Source organism: Amblyomma maculatum, unplaced genomic scaffold (assembly GCF_055883805.1).
Source record: "Amblyomma maculatum isolate TAMU_Amacu unplaced genomic scaffold, ASM5588380v1 scaffold_19, whole genome shotgun sequence".
NCBI classification, from domain to species: domain Eukaryota; kingdom Metazoa; phylum Arthropoda; class Arachnida; order Ixodida; family Ixodidae; genus Amblyomma; species Amblyomma maculatum.
Window position 1 is genome coordinate 6086498 of NW_028146744.1, and position 20542 is coordinate 6107039.

The 20542-nt window shown below is 47.3% G+C and overlaps 1 protein-coding gene across 1 annotated transcript in view; it reads right to left on the bottom strand.

The window, feature by feature from the left end:
• The window catches only part of LOC146171615 (uncharacterized), a 28723-nt gene extending 13797 nt beyond the window's left edge, over window positions 1-14926 (bottom strand). The window contains exon 1 of the mRNA XM_084586463.1: window positions 14291-14926. Within this exon, the coding sequence (XP_084442589.1) occupies window positions 14291-14926 (636 nt within the window). The remainder of the gene's footprint in view (window positions 1-14290) is intronic.
• Between the last annotated feature and the right edge of the window lie 5616 nt (window positions 14927-20542).

Genomic DNA, 20542 nt, shown 5'->3' on the forward strand with positions numbered 1-20542 from the left:
AATTAGTTGGGGGACGTCGCAAGATGTCCGCATACATTGGCCGACAGGACTCGGTGGAAAAGCGTCGGCCGAGTCGCATGCCGAACTGCCGGGCGAAGAACGGAGGGAACGGAGGCCGGAGATGGGGATGGGGCTTGCTTCCCAGAACTAGAGGAGAGTGAGAGAGCCCGCCGTGGAGGCCGTCGCGCGAAGAGGGGTGCGGACCTGTTCATTAGCGCGCACTACTCCAGTCACAACAGAACGGACGAGCACAGCATTTGGAACACAACAGTAGTAATGAAAGCAATTACTTTTGACATGCACATTTTACTACGTGTAGTCACTCAAATAATTCTTTCTAATCGTCATTCTACTACAGTAGTACTACGTGAGTTTGTACCTTGGCGTCAGCCATGATTTACATTATTTTTGATCAAGCACGCAAGCCCCAGCGACCACCCTGAATGATGTGCTACGGCAACAACCTGTTTCTCGTGCGCTGGTTGTAATCATCGTATTAATGCACCCACTGTGAGAAAAATAGGCGCTTTTAGCCTAAAATGAAAGATTTAAAACTCGTTCGGGGTACCGATCACATCCAATCACGAAGCCTGTCGTGCATCCAACACACACTAGCTACAACTATATCTAGAAATATACACCGTAACATTATACTTATACCGTACAACGGCTTCGCATTAGGGACGAACATACACATGAAAAGCGACGGCTTTTGAAGAGTTGACTTGAATGACGCGGCAGGAGGAGACGAAGACACAGAACACACACGGACAAGCGCCAAATCTTTCTGCCGTGCCGTTCATGTCAAGCATGTCTGACCAACTCGCCCAAACGTTCACGTTTCTTGTTCCGAAGAGTGATAGGCTCGCCCTCGCAATAAAGCAGGCTGGGTCGAGTTTGTAGCTTGTATTACGAAGAAATTTTGAGACCACACGAAATAGTATTAACAACACGTACTTCATTCAATAGCAATATTAAATAAAAATAATTTCGAGCATCGTACTCACATTTGCAAACAATCACGCCAGTCCATTTCCTTCTTCATTCTTGATGCCGGCGTTGCGCAGTGCAAGCGGTGTACGGCACTGAACCACTACATCACGTACTTCACAACGCCTATCAAAGTGCACATGTCACATATCAGTTCTGCGGCCCATTCAAAGAACCACAGAACAAAAAAGCAGCACAGCGTAAGGAAATAGCGTTTACAATCACACCACACGACAACAAAGGCATCATGGCGCCGCCGCCACTTTCCGCCGCTGGCGACTTCGGGTCGGATCGAATTGACCTATCGGTGGCTTTTCTAGCTTTTGTTTTTACTGCCGCTTTCTAGAGGGACTTTCGGTTTCGAAAGGCCGTTTGGACGATAAGCTTTTTTTTGTCTGCGTCTAGGGCCATAATTATGCACGAAGCTGGCGGGCTGAGGGAACAAAAACAAGTGCCGCTGGGTCCCAGTGCCCCAGTGCCATACCTGATTATGGGCCCAGTATGACGCTGGAGACTGGGCTTATTGGGACGCGGTATACTGTCACGCGCCGCACTGGTGGCACTGGTCGCCCGGAGAGAAAAAAAAAAACGCTTTGTATAAAAAGTAAAAGCTAAAAGTAACGAAGCACGTGAACTGCATTTTAAAAAGCTAAAAAAATAATAAAAACTAAGCGAAAACAAAAACTGCCGCACAAGCGCGCTTCGAGCTAGGTACATTGCACTCCGTGGCTTTCTACGCTAACCACTTGGCCAGGCCGGAACTGGGAACGCTTCAAACATTTTTGAATGTTATGTCATGATCGCATTCATATGCTTGGGACTTTATGTTTTGAAGCGTTTTGAAGTGTACAGGCCATTGCTGCCGCTCTAACAATTACAACTTCTTCACCATTGGAGCTTGCTGCCGGCTCCCACGACTGGCAACTAATGTTTTGGATGCCTAAGCGCACTTTTTTGTGCACTGGAATCATTTTAACATGTTTGGCATCGCTGGCAAATTTACCTGCGCCGGCTGTTTGGTGGTGCTTTGCTACCGTGAGCGTAATTTTAGCTGAACACGGAGCTGTAGCACAAACCTTCAAGGAAAAAAAGTGCGACCAAGCTTCAATAATGGCAAGCGCAGCAGCGACGACACTATTTTGCTGGTGACTAAATATTATTTGTATGTAAACATTTCGGGAAGCGATGCGATGACCGGTGGGCTCGGCTAATCTATACGCAGAGCAAGAAGGAAATCAAAAGCTTGAGAAACACGCAAAATAGCATGCATTACAAGCGCTGTATGTTATTTTTTTTCTCTCATGGGTTCATCACTCGGTAAACTACTCTCTTCCTTGTCTCCTTCTGAGTGATTACTTTACAAACATAGCATGTGTGAAACTAAATGTAAACGCACATTCCTGTCAAATGATCAATTTATGCTTAGTTTTGAATTCAATCATTTCAGGCCACCTTCCTGTCCTGTAGTAATGCAAGGGCATGTGGCATTCATTAAACTGTTTTAAAAATATGTTGTTCCTCATTAATTATGTGTATGTACTTCAAAATCATCAAGCAGTACTAGTAATGCACATGTACTGATTGTTGATAATAATTTCTTTCTATATTGAAATGCTCAGGTTGCACTGTTTGAAGTTGAAACACACCGTGTTCTCTCAATGAGCGGTCGCAATGACCACGAAAATACACATTATACTTTCCGTTGAGTTTTCACATTCTGTGCTTACACAGTAGCAGTTCACAAAAAAAAGCTTCGATTTTCAAAACAAGAAAAATAATGTGAAATGTCAATTGAAGATCTGGCTTAAGGCTGTTGCTAAAACACAGAAGGTATTGAATGTCTGTTGAGTTCCTTTGTACTCATTAAGAAAACATTAAGACCAAACCAGAAACTCAAAACCCATTTTCGTAAGGGCTGGTTATTTAGCTCACAAATGTTCGGCTGGGACCAGTGGAAGCCCGCCGAGCTATTCGCCGTGAGATCAACCTAGAGGCGGCGCCACCGCCGCTTCGTACTGGGGATCGGCAGCCGGCGGCGCCCGCTGAAACGCACCCGTCGTATGTCTGCTTCCGAGTTTACGGCGGTATGTTGGCGATGGAAACGTGCCTTATACAATGCATTAGCGATTTGCTGTTTAGAGTGTTCCAATATTGCAGAAAAATTTCGCCAATGCAGCAAAAATATAAAATGCGTGGATTTTAGGAAAACAAGGCACGCAACCGCCCGTCTTTTAGATTTACTGGCATCGCTTTGCATACTTTTTGCGTTACACGGCGCTCACAGGCTTTATAGTTGAACATCACACCTTATCGCCTTTTCAACGGCGTGCTCGCATTTTATACGAGTGAGACGCTCAAATTTAGTGCCAAGCCCACGGAGATACAAGGTTCGTGCTCTGACCTGCAGTCATCATCATCATCATCATCAGCCTGATTATACCCACTGCAGGGCGAAGGCCTCTCCCATATTTCTCCACTTAACCCGGTTCTGTGCTAGCTGCATCCACTTGACCCCTGCGAACTTCTTAATTTCATCCGCCCACCTAACTTTCTGCCGCCCCCTGCTACGCTTTCCTTCCCTTGGAATCCAGTTTGTTACCCTCAGCGACCATCGGTTATCCTCTCTTCGCACTACATGTCCTGCCCATGTCCATTTCTTGTTCTTAATTTCTACTAGAATGTCGGTAACTTGAGTTATTTCTCTGACCCACTCTGCACGCTTTCTATCTCTTAATGTTACCCCTAACATTTTTCGTTCCATAGCCCTCTGGGTTGTCCTCAACTTAAGTAGAACTCTCTTGGTTAGCCTCCACGTTTCAGCCCCATAGGTGAGTACAGGCAAGATGCAACTGTTGTATACTTTCCTCTTGAGCGATACCGGTAAGCTGCTAGTCATAATCTGCGAGTGCTTGCCAAATGCGCTCCATCCCAATCGTATTCTTCTTGTTATTTCCTTTTCGTGGTCCGTACTGCAGTACTTTGGAATAAATCGAGGCAGACTGGTTCATTATATCGTACTTGACTCGAGGATTAAGTTGGTTAAATGTAGCACTGACAGCGTACTGTCGGGCGTGTTGTAATAGACTGAGTGGACATCAACTCTGGCTAGATAACCAGGCACAAGTATTCCCCAAAAATGAGATTACGCCGACACTGTACAGGAAACACCGGCCGCACAGGAAAGCTCACTGCTCACGTGTATAGAGCTGTGAGTGGATTGAGTTTGCCGAGCGCACAACAAGGCGGATGCTTCTTGCGGCAGATAATCTGGTGTTATACTGTGAAATGACTAAATGATTTCCTGAAACCGAGTGGAGTATCAGGAATTGCAGATGCGTGTGATGTTTATAAATAATAAATTAGTACTGCAATTGTTTTTTTTTTCAATGACAATGAATTTCTCCATGTGACAGAACTTTTACACATTTGAGAAAATTTATGATACTAGCGATTAATTTTCAGTAACGTCTACGAATCAGTAGCTGCGAAGACATCGTAAAAACGGCGCTTAGTAGCTGTCATGTTCTGGAAGAAATTTTGAAGACTGAAGATTTCTTTATCATTGTAATTATTGTTGAACCGCGACGTGGGGTGGTTCTGTCGTTTACTTCCAAAGCAGGTGCCGGATGTAAAACTATCCTTAAAGAAATTGAGTTCATCTTATCATGTGACGAAATATGTATTTATTCCCGAACTAAACACGGATGGTGAAGCCCGTATGAAGCTATTTTACCCGCCTTGTCAGAGACAACCAATTTGCTCGAAAGACAGCACAAGCGAAAAGAGGTTCTAATGATTCTAATGGGCTACCAGTGTACATTGATCTATGTGTATTATGTAATATTTAGTGTAACAGGTGCTGCGAATATTTGTTTATCAAACGCTTGAGCATTTCTCTAAAGCGAATTGTGCTCATTACCACTGTTACGAATGCGCAGAATCCTTTAACAGAAAAAAAATTACCGACGATTACGTTACTTCCTAATGCGAAATTTGAGCGCAGCAAATAAGCTGTTTCACCTTTTCGATAGATTGAGGCAAAGAAATCGAGCAACACATGTATGCGCTATCACAGAATTTTTTTTTTATTTTTCACACGTATTTCTTTAACAAAGACTCCACTAACAGTTCTTGACAGTCATGAAGGAAGCTTTGTGGTCGGAGAAATAGACTGATATATGTTCGACTCGCCGCTGGGCCTCTGCTCTGGCAGCTCGTTTAGCAGCAGCAGCAGCAGCAGACGGAGGACTTCCACCGGTCGTCTCGCTCATGGCTCAGAAAGAACTGGCAGATAATTTCGCAGTGGTGAACGGCAGCGGCAATTTCGGCTCGGGTGGTGCACATATACAGATCCGCCGCCACCGATCTGGCTCTCTGATTGCCACCACACAGGGGTTGCATTGGAGGAGGAGCGAAGAAAGGAATTAAGTTCGAGCCGGCGCTTTGACAACCGGAGACTCGCAGGAAGAGGGGGGGAGGGGGGCGGCGTGTACACCCAGCGGCAAACGATGGGGGCAGAAGCGCGCGCAGCAAGCGGACAACGCGATAAAGGGAGGAGGGAAGAGATAGCAGCGACTGACTGATGCTGCTGACGCCGATAGTGAGTCAACTCCAGCTGCGGAGTTGGTTTCAGGGACAACGCCGCCGATGCCGACGCAAACAATATGATACCCTCGCTTCCGCAGCGCCAAGAACCAGGTCTAGCCGTGGGAAGGTGGTCACGTATTCGTCGACGTGCCGGGGCCTACGTGAAATAACCGGCGCGTCGGCAACTGAAGAGCACCCTATCCGCCACACAGGAACAGGGGGGGGGGGGGACCCTCCCCTCCTCTTTCTGCATGGCGGCGACGGTGGTCTATGCAGTCACGTTATCTTGACTCTAGCGGCGTCAGCGGCATCCAGCGGTATCAGTCGGTCGCTGCTAGCGCTGGGGGGATGAAAGGGGGGCGGAGCTGGTTACGAGGCCGACGACGACGCGAAACCCAGGAACGGACGCCAAAGAGCTGCGCTCTAAAAAAGAAGAAATGAAATGCATATATGGGTTCACCGCGCCATGCGACATCGGCTATATGACAGATGATGTAGGGGCGGGCCACGCTGTCGTTGACTACGTGGGATTGTTTAAGGAGGCGGAATCAGCATTGATTGTGCCCGAAATAATTCGGTGGGGTGGTTTCCTAGTTGCGGGACCCATATGTTCCCAGCAGCGCCTAGCCCCTGTCCATCAGTGCGAGCTCGATGGATGGGGTGGGGCTCGATAACAAGGTCTCCCGTCGCTCAAGGGGTTGGGGATTGTGGGTATTGGCGGGAAAGGGAGGAGAGGGGGGTCTTGAGGTTTTTGCATTCTGCCAAGACGTGTGGCAGGGTGCCTTTTTCGTTTTTACATAAAGGACAGGGCATATCTTGTTCCGCAGGGTAAATGCGGTTCATCAGTACGGGATGCGCAAGCGATCCCGCCTGCGCTCGACGCAGGATCGTCTGTTGTTGCCTGGTGAGTTTGGGGTGAGGTTCTGGCAGTCTGCACCTTTCCTCTTGGTACACACAGGTTATCTCCCGAAATCTGGTAACCGGATGCGGTAGCTCTTCCGGCTCGTGCTCGCCCCGGATTTACATTTCTTGGGCATGGTAGTCTGCGACTTTCGAAACGGCCGGGATCACGCACCCCCCGTTCTCAAAATTAGCAGTCGAGCGCCCTACCACTAAGACATTGGGACGAAGGTTTAACAGCAAAAAAAAAGTACTCAGAAAACTCAATCGTGGATGCAGAAGGCAGAGTGGCTTGTTTAAACTGAATTTTGCTATGCAGTAGTCTGCGGTCGCATGTTTCAGTAGTTGCTGTATTCCAAACAGAAACAGGAATATACAATATTTGAGCGTTTACGTTAAGTTGTATTGATGGCAGCAGCCTGTTTTGGTTTGACACGGCGCCTAACAACAGCGGCGCTTTGTTTGAGACACCGGTTGTCAAAAAATAGCAAGCGCCGAAGACCGCGACTGATGATGTCCTTTCCAGCGTGACATACTCGATATGGACAAGTATTTTTTTTTAATGGAGCGCGGGGTATTAGCTTCTTCATATTTCTTTTGCAAGAGGCAGATAGGTAAGCAAAAGCACCCAGGAACCGCGAAACAAACAAGATGAACTCTTGTACACGGCGCACGCGCGCACGTAAATCACTGTGGGCTGGCACGCGACGCTAACACGCATACACATTGGGTAGGGTTCGCTGCTATGCCGCTAGGTGGCGACTGTGCTCGATCTCATGAGGAACGCCTGAGGAAATTGGACAGTAACAGATGGGCAGCTAAAGTATTTAAATACCTGTACCTAAAAAGCGTTGACTCACAATGGAGGAAAAGAACTAGGAAACAAACTAGTAAGTATGCTAGTCACAAGGACGGAGAAATAAAGGGCATTAAGCAACAGGTGAAAAACACAAAAGGTAAAAATTGGATAAATTCGATGGAAAAGAAACAGAGTGTGGAATTATACCGTAAGTGGAAAATGCAGATCAGGAAGGAAGATTTCTTTGATAACTCAAGAGGCAGTGCCCTACTTTTTGAACCTTGATCAGGGTGCCTTAGAACCCGAAGCTACAAAAAGAAATTTAACAATGGAGATGACGCATGTGCTGTATGTGGAAACTCCAGTGAAACAATTGACCATATTATACTCGAATGTAATGGTATCCATCCGGAAGTTGATGCAGGCGCAATCACTGTTCCTGAAGCTCTGGGGTTTAGAGATAGAAGTGGCCGGGTGAATAAACCGGTGGTGGAAACTAGCAAAAAACGACTGGAAGATTGGTGGCTTAAAAGCAGAGAAGTGACATAATGTGAGTAATGTAGGAACAAAAAATTAATAAATAGAATGATGGTTTAGTTAACCATTCTAAATCAATAATTAAGATATATGGAGAAAAATGAGCATGATAGCTACTGCTACCACACCGTTTCAAAGGGGACGCTCCTCTATTCCATCCATCCATCCATCCATCCATCCATCCATCCATCCATCCATCCATCCATCCATCCATCCATCCATCCATCCATCCATCCATCCATCCATCCATCCATCCATCCATCCATCCATCCATCCATACATCCATCCATCCATACATCCATCCATCCATCCATCCATCCATCCATCCATCCATCCATCCATCCATCCATCCATCCATCCATCCATCCATCCATCCATCCATCCATCCATCCATCCATCCATCCATCCATCCATCCATCCATCCATCCATCCATCCATCCATCCATCCGAGGCCTCCGAGTAACAAGATACTTGGAGAACTTCAGAACAGCTTTAGAAATGGTAGGCGCTTAGATGATAGCCTGTTCGTGCTTACCCAATGCATCGAAATATCTAGAGTGGAAAATAGACCTTTGTATTTGGCCTTCCTGGACATAAACGGGGCGTACGACAACGTAAGCAGGGAACTCTTGTGGAACATATTAAAAGAAGAAGGTATCGGTTATAAGATAATAGAGTTCCTACAGGAAATATACCGGGATAACAAAGTAGAAATTACGTGGGAAGGGATAAGAAGTACGGAGGATGTCAAAGTAGGCAAAGGATTAAGACTAGGCTGTCCTCTATCACCGGTGCTGTTCATGCTTATATGATAAACCTGGAACGGAGGATACAAGACAGTAACCTAGGTTTTAACCTGTCTTATAGATTAGGTGGAAAGGTGATAGAGCAGCGCCTCCCCATTTTTATGTATGCAGACGATATTGTGCTGCTAGCTGAGAGCCTGGAAGAATTGCAAACTCTAGTTAAGTATTGCGGAGAGGAAGGGGACGCTCTAGGCTTCAATTTCAGCGCAGTTAAGTCGGGTCTGATGATTTTCAACGGCTCAATTGATCAGGGTCTTAAAATACAAGGCCATGAAATACCTAGAGTAGCAGAATATAAATATCTGGGGGTATGGGTAAACGAAGGATTGGCATACATTGGAAAGCATGAGCAATCACTTAAGGCCAAAGGGCGAAGGAATGCCGGGATAATGAAGCATAAGGTATCGTGGGGATACAATGGGTATGAGGTTTTGAGGGGTATTTGGAAAGGAATTATGGTGCCCGGACTTAGTTTCGGAAATGCGGTTTTGTGCCTAAAATCAGAGGTACAGTCGACATTAGAAATAAATCAGAGATCCGTTGGACGATTAGCACTAGGTGCCCACGTCAAAACTACAAATGAGGCGGTACAGGGAGATATGGGCTGGGCATCTTTCGAAGTACGGGAAGCTCAGAGTAAAATATTATATGAGGAACGCCTGAGGAAATTGGACGGTAACAGATGGGCAACTAAAGTATTTAAATACCTGTACTTAAAAAGCGTTGACTCACAATGGAGGAAAAGAACTAGGAAACTAACTAGTAAGTATTCTAGTCACTAGGAAGGAGAAATAAAGAGCATTAAGCAACAGGTGAAAAACACAGAAGGTAAAAATTGAATAAATTCGATGGAAAAGAAACAGAGTGTGGAATTATACCGGAAGCGGAAAATGGAGATCAGGAAAGGAGATTTCTTTGATAACTCAAGAGGCAGTGCCCTACTTTTTGAAGCTAGATCAGGGTGACTTAGAACACGCAGCCACAAAAAGAAATTCAACAATGGAGACGACTCATGTGCTGTATGTGGAAACTCCAGTGAAACAATTGACCATGTTATACTCAAATGTAATGGTATCCATCCGGAAGTTGATGCAGGCGCAATCACTGTTCCTGAAGCTCTGGGGTTTAGAGATAACAGTGGCCGGGTGAATAAACCGGCGGTGGAAACTGGGAAAAAACGCCTGGAAGATTGGTGGCTTAAAAGCAGAGAAGTGGCATAATGTTAGTAATGTAGGAGCAAAATTTAATAAATAGAATGATGGTTTAGTTAACCATTCTAAATCAATAATTAAGATATAGGGAGAAAAATGAGCATGATAGCTACTGCTACCAACCCGTTTCAAAGGGGACGCTCCTATATTCCATCCATCCATCCATCCATCCATCCATCCACCCACCCACCCACCCACCCACGACCCATCCATCCATCCATCCATCCATCCATCCATCCATCCATCCATCCATCCATCCATCCATCCATCCATCCATCCATCCATCCATCCATCCATCCATCCATCCGTCCGTCCGTCCGTCCGTCCGTCCGTCCGTCCGTCCGTGCGTCCGTCCGTCCGTCCGTCCATCCATCCATCCATCCATCCATCCATCCATCCATCCATCCATCCATCCATCCATCCATCCATCCATCCATCCATCCATCCATCCATCCATCCATCCATCCACCCATCCATCCATCCATCCATCCATCCATCCATCCATCCATCCATCCATCCATCCATCCATCCATCCATCCATCCATCCATCCATCCATCCATCCATCCGAGGCCAATTCAGTGCTCAGAAAATCGCGACTGGGCTTCGTGCTCTTATATAAAATTTTATTATTATTGTTTTACCACACCACTACCTTGTGCTCTCAAATGCGTTCAATTGACCGCGGCGAGTGTCCTCGCCTCCACAGAAGAGGGCGCCAGGTCATTCAAGATGAACTGTTTCTGAAATAATGCCTCAAATAAATAAATAAATAAATAAATAAATAAAAAATTCGAAGACACTTTGGCGACTAAAGTGATGAAAGGCGAAAGCCTAAGTGCCTGTCCTCAGGTGCAAGCATTTCGGGGAGATGACATCAGCTCATTGGTGACGAGATCGCGCTCCTTGTATCTTGGCAGTTGTTCAACGTTTACTGTTGTGTGGTTGATATTACCGGGTGCACGGAAATAATTAATGATAATTCATTACGCAACTGCAACTAATCAATACCTATTATAGTTAGCCAATAATTAGTATTAATTTGTTATAGAATAATAATTATTGATTTTTAATTAGTAACTGATCATTGATTGGCCTTTAGCCGTATAGGGCACTCATTCGCGCATACTGTGGTGGTGCTCTGTGATGAGTCGAGACATCCATGACGTTATCCAGTCTCGACAAATCAGAGACGCCGCAAAAGCGTGACACTTGCTGACAGCAACGATGAGGCAATAAAGGCTTTAATACAGATACAAATAATTTTATTTAGCATCAACACTGATTATACAGTACTCGTGATGCTGCAGGGTGCTAGCAAAAAGCCTGCGATGGCTTGACAAAGGCTAGCACCCCACTTACAGTGCAATACAGCAGCGGACAAAACGCAACAAAACAAGAAAAAGCCATTATAAACATAACGGCGGCTTTATATATTACAAAGTACATTTAGAGGATAGGACTAATATTGGGTGGTACAGAACTGCATGTGTTAACAATATTTTGATTTGAGGACATATACTTTTGTGTAGATTAGCTGGACTTATTAACAGAGGAATTAAGAGCTTGTGGTAGCATGTACATCAACATTTGGCAGCCATAGTTGGTACGGGCATGGGGAATCTTCCAAATCTGACTGCTTCGTGTGCCATACGTTGTTTCAACTGGAGTCAGCGTTGCAAGTGTTTCAAGGAAAGGGTCACTATTTATGCGATAAGTATGATAACGTTTTAGCAGAATTGCGTTGAACAGGTTCGGTAATGGTTCTAATCTAAGGTCAGGTGTTCTATGTGTGCGTCATAAGGTTCATGACGATTCTTACAGCTTTTTTCTGTAGTCGATAGACTTTGGACAGGTTTGTGTAGGTCGTTGTTCCCCATACCAAATAACCATACGATAGCGTGGACATGAAAAGGGAGTTGTATAAGAGCAATGTAATGTGCTTTGGCAAAAAATAACGAAAGCGTGCAAGAATACCTACTATTCGCGAAAGTTTGGAGTGAACAAGGTCAGCATGCGCGCTCCACTGCATATTCTCTTGAAAAAGAACACCTAACGTTTTTATAACTGGTACCAAATCTATGACCGAAAGACCTAGTCGAAGGAGAATATTCGAATAACTGGCTTATATTTAGGGCGAAAAAGAACTGATTTTGTCTTCGAGACGTTTATAGTTAAAGAATTAGTTTGACTCCAAGTGTTTAGTACATCAAGCACTTCATTCGCTTTCTTAACAAGCAGGGGTAAACTGTGATGTGAGAAAAATAGACTTGTATCGTCGGCATAAATAACAAATGAAGTGTTCAAATCTATGTTAACAAGGTCGTTAATATATAGGTTGAAAAGCAGCGGCGCGAGAATACTTCCCTGCGGAACGCCGTGGAATAATGGTTTGAAACTGGAGCAAGATTTATTTATGTGTACCCTTTGTTGGCGGTGTTGTAGGTAAGACTTAATGAGATATAAAAAACAGCCTCTGAAACTATAATATTCCAATTTTTTTAATAGCGTGGTGTGATTTATTTTGTCAAATGCTTTTGAATAGTCTACAAATATTCCAAGTGTATCAAATTCACGCTCAAAAGCATTAAGAATGATTTCTTTTTGCGCCAGCAAGACGCTTTCTGTAGATCGGTTTTTTTTTTTTGTAAACCCAAACTGATATTGTGTCATGATGTGATGCTTGGTTGGCCTTAATAAACAAGTAAATAAATTTGTAGCAGGCCTAGCGGAAAACAAGGGGTGTACGAATATTCGAAATCTTGAATACGAATCCAACATACTTATCATTATACAAGTGGTAATTGTATTCGGAAAAGTGACGTTCGGAATTTCGGAATATTCAAAAGTTACCAAATGCACCAAAATTTTCGGATTGACCGCAGTTTCGCCATGCTGTGCGCTTCATCGCAATGCGCGACCGTGTTACAATGCAGTGAAGCATCCTCGAAACACGACGGGGCGGTTTTATGAGAAGGGCCTGCCCAGCAGTGTGCACAGATCGAAGCACTTGACGTAAATGAGAAAAACAAAACAAAACATTGTTCTCACTTCGGTTCCATTTTTCAAATGAAGACAATGACCGCGCGGAGGTTCATGAGATATAATTCCTGTGATGGAAATGGTTTTTGGCATTTATCGAAGCCCATTTCATTATTCGGGCTCTCGGTTAACTCTGACATTTTTTCCTGCTCCCTTCAAGCCCGAATCAACAAGTTTTTGCTACATTCAGCAGCGATATGAGGTGCTACCCAGTTTCATGCAGGTCCTTCTTGCACAGAGAACGGGTATATGGAAGTCATACCAAACTTATAGTAATTTTCCATTAGGGCATCTATTTCTGGCAACTATAGTTTAATTGCATTTGCAAATACCTTGTGAAGTCTGGTATAAACGTGCATAAGTATGTCCAGTATTTTATATGTCGCATTTATTTCACTCATCAGGTAACATACATTCCATTCGATATTCAAAGACATTTTTTTTTTATATGCATATTACATCGTGTTGGTCGCGTAACATGGAGCGAGCGCGCCCGGCGGGACGGAGCCGGCGACCTTCTGCGCATGTTACGCCACATGTGCACAGGTGTGTGCACATGATCCTTACCCGAGACTAAATAAGCGGGGAGCGATCGGCGCCGGTGGGTTTTTTTACTTTGTCGGGCGTTGTAATGAGCGGCGCGGCGGCCATTTTCCGCCGGAGGAACAACCTACGTGAGTGAATTCGCCTGTGGGGCGTTTATTTTCGCTCGCGCGCGTGTGTGTCCGCGAGTGGTGTGTTTCTTTTTATTTTCGAGAACACGGATACTTTGTTTACTCGCCGGTGCAACGTCTGCAGTAGACCCCTCTTTTGCATCTATCCCTTGATATACTCTAACCCAGTTGATTTCTTCTGTTTATGTTTTCCTAACCTAATTAAAGTGTTTTTGTTCCGGAGGCAGCATTCTTTTGTGGTCATTCGTCGCTCGGTGTGCGGCTCCCGAGCCCCCTGAAAGAAGGCGGAGGCGTTCAATCTGTATTCGAAAATTTCAGTATTCGCCCACCCCTGACGACAACGGTCTGGCACGAGCGAGAAGGAAGGCATGGTCGCCCTGTGTCCTACTTTCTCCTTCGATCACGTTCTGGCAGACCGAGGGAAGAGAAGGACGTCGTGCACTCAGCAAGGTTTGCACTTTCAAACAGCACTGTTCTCATTTCTGGAACTTTCGACCGGGGCGAATTAAAAGAGCATCGCGCTGTAAAAGTTGGTTCTTGGTCTGGTTTCGACAGAGGTAGAAGGCAGGACCCTGTTTTGGAGAAGCTGTGAAGAGAGAGCTGTGAGCTCGCAAGCTTGTCTAGCTGCGCATAGATTTCCGCCAGATTTCTAAAAGAGCAAGTGAAGTCACTTCTATGTTGTGTATATGCTTCGATATTCCTGTTAGGGTTCCCCCACACGCGCACACGCACACACATGCACACACCATTATATATAATGTAAAATGGGGGTTTATTGAGCAGATCAGCGGCGACTCAGAGTGCATGGTGTTCGCGCGAGTTATGGCCATTTGTTTGCGCAGTTCATCATAACTTTGACACAGTGTGACCAATTCTGCGACGGTGCGGATATCTCGAGCAGTGAGCATCTGGAAAGCGTCGTCATCAATGCCTTGCAGAATGTACTTAATCTCGTCGGCCTCTGATATCTGTGCGTTCACACGCTTGCACAAGTCGACGACATCCTCGATGTAACTTGTGAAATTCTCAACAACCTGCTGAGACCGCGCACGCAAGCGCTGTTCAGCGCGGACTTTCCTGACAGCCGGAAGGCCGAAACCTTCAGCGAAGCTAGCTTTGAACACGGACCATAATGGAATGTCCACTTCATGATTGCGAAACCATAGATTTGCTACGCCGGTAAAATAGAATATCACGTTGCTTAACTTCATTTCCATGTCCCATTTGTTATAAGCGCTCACTTGCTCATAGGATGGGAGCCAGCCCTCGATGTCATGGTCGTCAGTGCCGCTGAAGATGGCGGGGTCTCGCTGGCGGAGGGAGCCAGGACAGATAATGGCCGATCCAACTTGTACGGCTTGGTGGTTAACGTCCTCAGGCATCGCAGGAGGTGGTAATGTGCGGCTGCGGAGTTCCAGGGCGACAGAATAGATCTTACCGAGCACCTCCACCAAATGTAAGATGGGGGTTTATTGAGCAGATCAGCAGGACTCGATCAGAAATCAGCTGGACTGGGCAGATCAGCAGAGAGCACAGCGACAGCGAACACCGTCAGGTCCAACACGCGCAGCGATCACGATGTCACTGCCTAGAATGTTCGTCGTGTACTTCTTCCTCTTCACAATATATATATATATATATATATATATATATATATATATATATATATATATTGTATACAGATGTATTGTATACAGATGACTCCCGGCGGCCGTTGCCTTCGGTGGATGACCCTTTAGGCTTGCCCTGCTCTCCGCGCGTGTGTGTGTATGTGTGTGTTGTGCGTGCCCAGATGGTTCACCTGTGTGTGCCCATATTCTGTTTGTATCACCTCTTGCCAACACAATAAGAAGACGAACAAGAACCACGTACCCTTAGTCTTGAGAAAGTCAGGGCTCCTGCAGAAACGTCGACTCCAAATAAACTTGGAAACAGTATGAAGCAATTTTTTACTTCTGTATAACCTCTAGCAACCAAGTACGTCTATTTACTTATGCTATATATATATTGTAAAGAAGAGGTTCCCATTAATTGGGCAGATCACCGAGAAGGAGGAAGAGAAAGTGATTTTGCGGACTAGCTGACTGCGAGTTAAGCCACCCCTGCTCCGGTCCTGCTCGCTACCAGTGCCCGCTACCAGTGCCTGGATCCCCGCTTAACACTTGGTGGAGGTCGCGGGATTTCTCTTCCATTTATTCGCTCTGGAGCTCCGCAGCCGCCGAATTCCTACCTCAATGACCGACTCCAGCTCTAACACCACCGGCCCCGCTACCTCGGCCCCTTCTATTCCATGCTCCGGGGTGCTTCGCCAGCGGGACCCACCGGTCTTCAGCGGTACCGACGATCAGGACGTCGAGGACTGGCTTTCTTCGTATGAACGCGTAAGCACCCACAATAAGTGGGATGACGTCCTAAAACTTAACAACGTGATCTTCTACCTGACCCAAGTAGCAAAGTTATGGTTCACAAATCACGAGGCTGACATTCCAACTTGGGCCTCGTTCAAATCCCGATTTGTTGATGTCTTCGGTCGACCTGCGGTCCGCAAGCTTCGCGCCGAACACCGTTTGCGCGAGCGAAGGCAGCAGACAGGAGAAACCTTTACCAGCTACATCGAAGACGTTTTAGATTTGTGTCATCGTGTAAGCGCATCAATGACTGAAGCCGAGAAGATTTGCCACGTCATGATGGGCATCCACGAAGGCGTATTCAACATTCTGATGGCAAAAGAGCCCCGTACTGTAAGTGAAGTTGTCACGATGTGTCAAAGCTACGACGAATTTCGTCGGCAACGCATCGTCCCTCGACAACCTGAAGCCACGATCGCGGCTATGTCTGACGCCCCTGTCAGCTCCACACTAATTCAAGAAATTAAAGACTTCGTACGGGAAGAAGTTGCACGTCAATTATCGCTAATTTCAAACGTTCCGCATTCCAGCTCACACCTGGCTCCGACCATACGCCAGGTTATTCAGGAACAAGTTGCCGACGCACTTCCGCCCCCTCGACAACCTACTCCTCATTCCACACCACTGATAGCTCCGCTCATTCATGCCGACGCTGTTCCGACGTCCGGACCTACACCACTGTCCTATGCTGAGGTTACCGCAAGACCACCCCTCCTACGCCTTTGCCATCGTATGGTCCGCCTCAGCGCGCATTTTTCACTCAGCGTCGTGCGCCACCTATTCTACGCCCTTGGCGCACATCTGACAACCAGCCAATTTGCTTTGCATGTGGTCTCCCTGGCCATGTTGCACGCCTGTGCCGCCGTCGTCCGACACCGTACGCTTTCGATCAGAGCCCGGCTGCCTACGCACAGCCGCCGTCCCCACCCCGTGCGCCACCTCAGCCCTCCTCTCACTTTGACCACTTTTCGCATGACAACCGCTCAACCTATGACAACCGCTCAACCTCTCCGCGCCGTCGCTCTCCGTCGCCGATGCGCCGCCGTTCTACCTCGCCAATGCCGGAAAACCACTAGACGCAGTTCCGCAGGCAAGAACTGCGCTTTCGTCGAACAGTGAAAGTCCTGCTTCGCCACCGAACAATTTAATAGAAGTTACCATTGAAAATGTTTGTACTCTTGCTCTTGTAGATACTGGTGCTGCTGTGTCGGTTATTGACGTTAGACTGTGCCGCTTGTTACGAAAAGTTGTTCTGCCATATTCTGGGGTTTCATTGCACACCGCCACTGCTCAGCACATCGAACCGATCGGTACCTGCACGGCTCGAGTTACCATTCAGAACGTTCTCTACGTCATCAGTTTTATCGTTCTCCGTGACTGCTCTCATGACATTATTTTAGGATGAGACTTCTTGTGTCGCAGTCGCGCCGTAATTCATTGCTCTCGTGCCGAAGTAGAGTTTTTTCCGTTGTGCACCGCACCGGCTGCCGCTAACGTTCTTGGGAAAGCCAAACGCCACGTTGCGGATGCTACTGATATCCCGCCTTCATCTGCTGCGATTGTGCCTATAAACTGTCCCTCTCTTCAAGACTGTACAGCGCTCTTCACCTCATCTTCCCTCTTCGTCTCGCGACGCTGTCTTCCCCTGCCCTGCGCCGTCCTTAGTGTACGAAGCGGACGCACCGAACTTGCCATTACTAACGATTCGTTCTATCCACTCACGTTGCAATGTGGCGAGTGCGTTGGGCATGCTGAGCCTGTTCGGTCAGAAAATTTTGTGACTGTCCCACCGGTTTTCTCCACCTGTGCCGACACAATATCCCACAACGTCAGTGCCCTTAGCCCACCTCGTTCCTCGTCTCCTTCACCGCCTCTGGCTACTTTCGACAAAGCCATCGACAGTGCTCTCGCTCCAGATCAACGCGCCAAGCTCCTCGACTTACTGAACCGATTCCAAGCTTCCTTTGACATCCAGCAGCTATCCTTGGGTCGTACGTCAACTGTTTCTCACCACATCTATACTGGTACGCACGCCCCATTACACCAACGCCCTTATCGTGTATCAGCCTCAGAGCGCCGCATTATTGATGAGCAAGTCGACGAGATGCTCAGTAGGGGTGTAATTCAGCCTTCCAGTAGCCCTTGGGCGTCCCCGGTCGTTTTAGTCAAGAAGAAAGACGGGTCTATTCGGTTCTGTGTGGACTACCGACGCCTTAATGCAATCACACGAAAGGACGTCTATCCGCTACCACTCATAGACGACGCGCTGGACACTTTGCATGGAGCGGAATTTTTCTCTTCAATCGATTTACGTTCTGGCTACTGGCAAGTTCCGATGGCTGAGGACGATCGCCCCAAGACAGCTTTTGTCACCCCCGACGGGCTCTATGAGTTCCACGTGATGCCATTTGGCCTGTGTAATGCGCCCGCCACATTTGAACGCATGATGGACAATATTCTCCGCGGTTTGAAGTGGCACACATGTCTCTGCTACTTGGATGATATTGTTGTATTTTCATCCGACTTTGCGACCCACCTAACTCGCCTTGAAACCGTCTTGCAATGCTTTAGCAACGCCGGTCTACAGCTCAATCTGAAAAAGTGCCATTTCGCCGCTCGGCAACTCACTATTTTAGGGCATTTAGTGTCCAAAGATGGCATCCTCCCTGATCCATCTAAACTTCGCGCTGTCGCTGAGTTCCCGAAGCCAACATCTATCAAGCAATTACGCAGCTTTATAGGCTTATGCTCCTATTTTAGGCGTTTCGTTCGGAACTTTGCGACCATCATTGCCCCTCTGACGCGACTTCTCAGCGCTCACAAAGATCTTTCTGCCTGGTCGCCGGCTTGCGATGCTGCTTTTACGAAATTGCGCAAGATACTTACCTCACCCCCCGTATTGCGCCATTTCGATCCGGCTGCTCCTACCGAAGTGCACACCGATGCCAGCGACGCCGGCCTCGGCGCTGTTCTTGCACAACGAAAACCCGGTTTTGATGAATACGTTGTGGCGTACGCCAGTCGAACGCTGACCAAGGCCGAGACCAACTACTTGGTGACAGAAAAGGAATGCTTGGCAATTGTTTGGGCGCTTCAGAAATTTCGGCCATACTTGTATGGGCGCCCATTTGATGTTGTTACGGACCACCACGCTTTATGTTGGTTGTCTTCACTAAAAGACCCCACCGGCCGTCTCGCCCGCTGGTCGCTTAGACTACAAGAGTATGATATCCGAGTCATCTACCGTACAGGGCGTAAGCACTCCGACGCAGACGCTTTATCCCGCTCGCCAGTGTCGCCTGACGCTCCGTTGTCCCCTGCCTCCAGCTCCGCCTTGTCTTCTTTGTCCATCAACGACATGCCATCAGAACAGCGCAAGGATCCGTGGCTTACATCACTAATCGATCTTCTTACGAACTCGTCACTTTCACCGGCTCCTCGCGCCCTTCGTCGTCAAGCGCAGCATTTCGCCCTTCGTGACCATCTTCTCTATCGACGCAACTATATGCCAGATGGCCGTAAGTGGCTTCTCGTCTTACCCCGCTACCTCCGAAGTGATATCTGCGCATCTCACCACAACGATCCGCAGTGTGGCCATGTGGGTGTATTTAAGACTTATGAACGGTTGCGACAGCGCTTTTACTGGCGCGGTATGTATACCTTCGTCAGTAAGTATGTGCGTTCGTGCATCGATTGCCAACGTCGCAAGCCGCCTCCTCTCCATCAGCCGGCTCCACTACAGCACCTTCCGTGCCCATATCGACCATTCGATCGTGTTGGCAACGATTTGTATGGACCTCTACCGTACACACCTGCAGGAAATCGTTGGGTAATCGTGGCCGTCGATCACCTTACTCGCTATGCGGAGACAGCAGCACTTCAGGATGCCACGGGACCCACTATCGCGTCCTTTCTTCTTCATCATTTCATTCTGAAGCACGGTGCCCCCCGAGAACTTCTAAGTGATCGAGGCAAATCTTTCCTATCCGAGGTTGTCGAAGCGCTCCTACGCGAATGTCAAACCACCCACCGGACATCCAGCGCGTACCACCCTCAAACCAACGGACTGACAGAGCGCTTCAATCGCACACTAGGTGACATGATGTCGAAGTACATCGCCTCCGACCACTCTGATTGGGACAAGATTCTCCCATTTGTAACCTATGCCTCTAACACCGCCGTTCAAGCAACTACCGGATTCTCACCATTTTTTCTGTTGTACGGACGTGAACCTTCGTCTCCACTCCACACCATCCTCCCCTACCGTCCTGATATGTCAGAGTACACATCACTTTCAGCAGCTGCCAGGCACGCTGAAGAATGTCGCAAGCTGGCTCGCTCGCTTACTTCGGACGAGCAAGCCCAGAAGAAAGCGCACAGCGACAGCAGCCACCCTGTGCATCAATTCTCTCCCGGTGCTCGCGTACGGCTCTGGGTCCCATCGACACCACCCGGCCTGAGCAGCAAGTTTATTTCCAAGTACCACGGACGCTACCTAGTGCTCCAACAGACTTCTCCAGTGAATTACCTAATTGAACCGCTCGCCGCATCCACTGACCTTCGCCGCCGTGGGCGTGAGATTGTTCACGT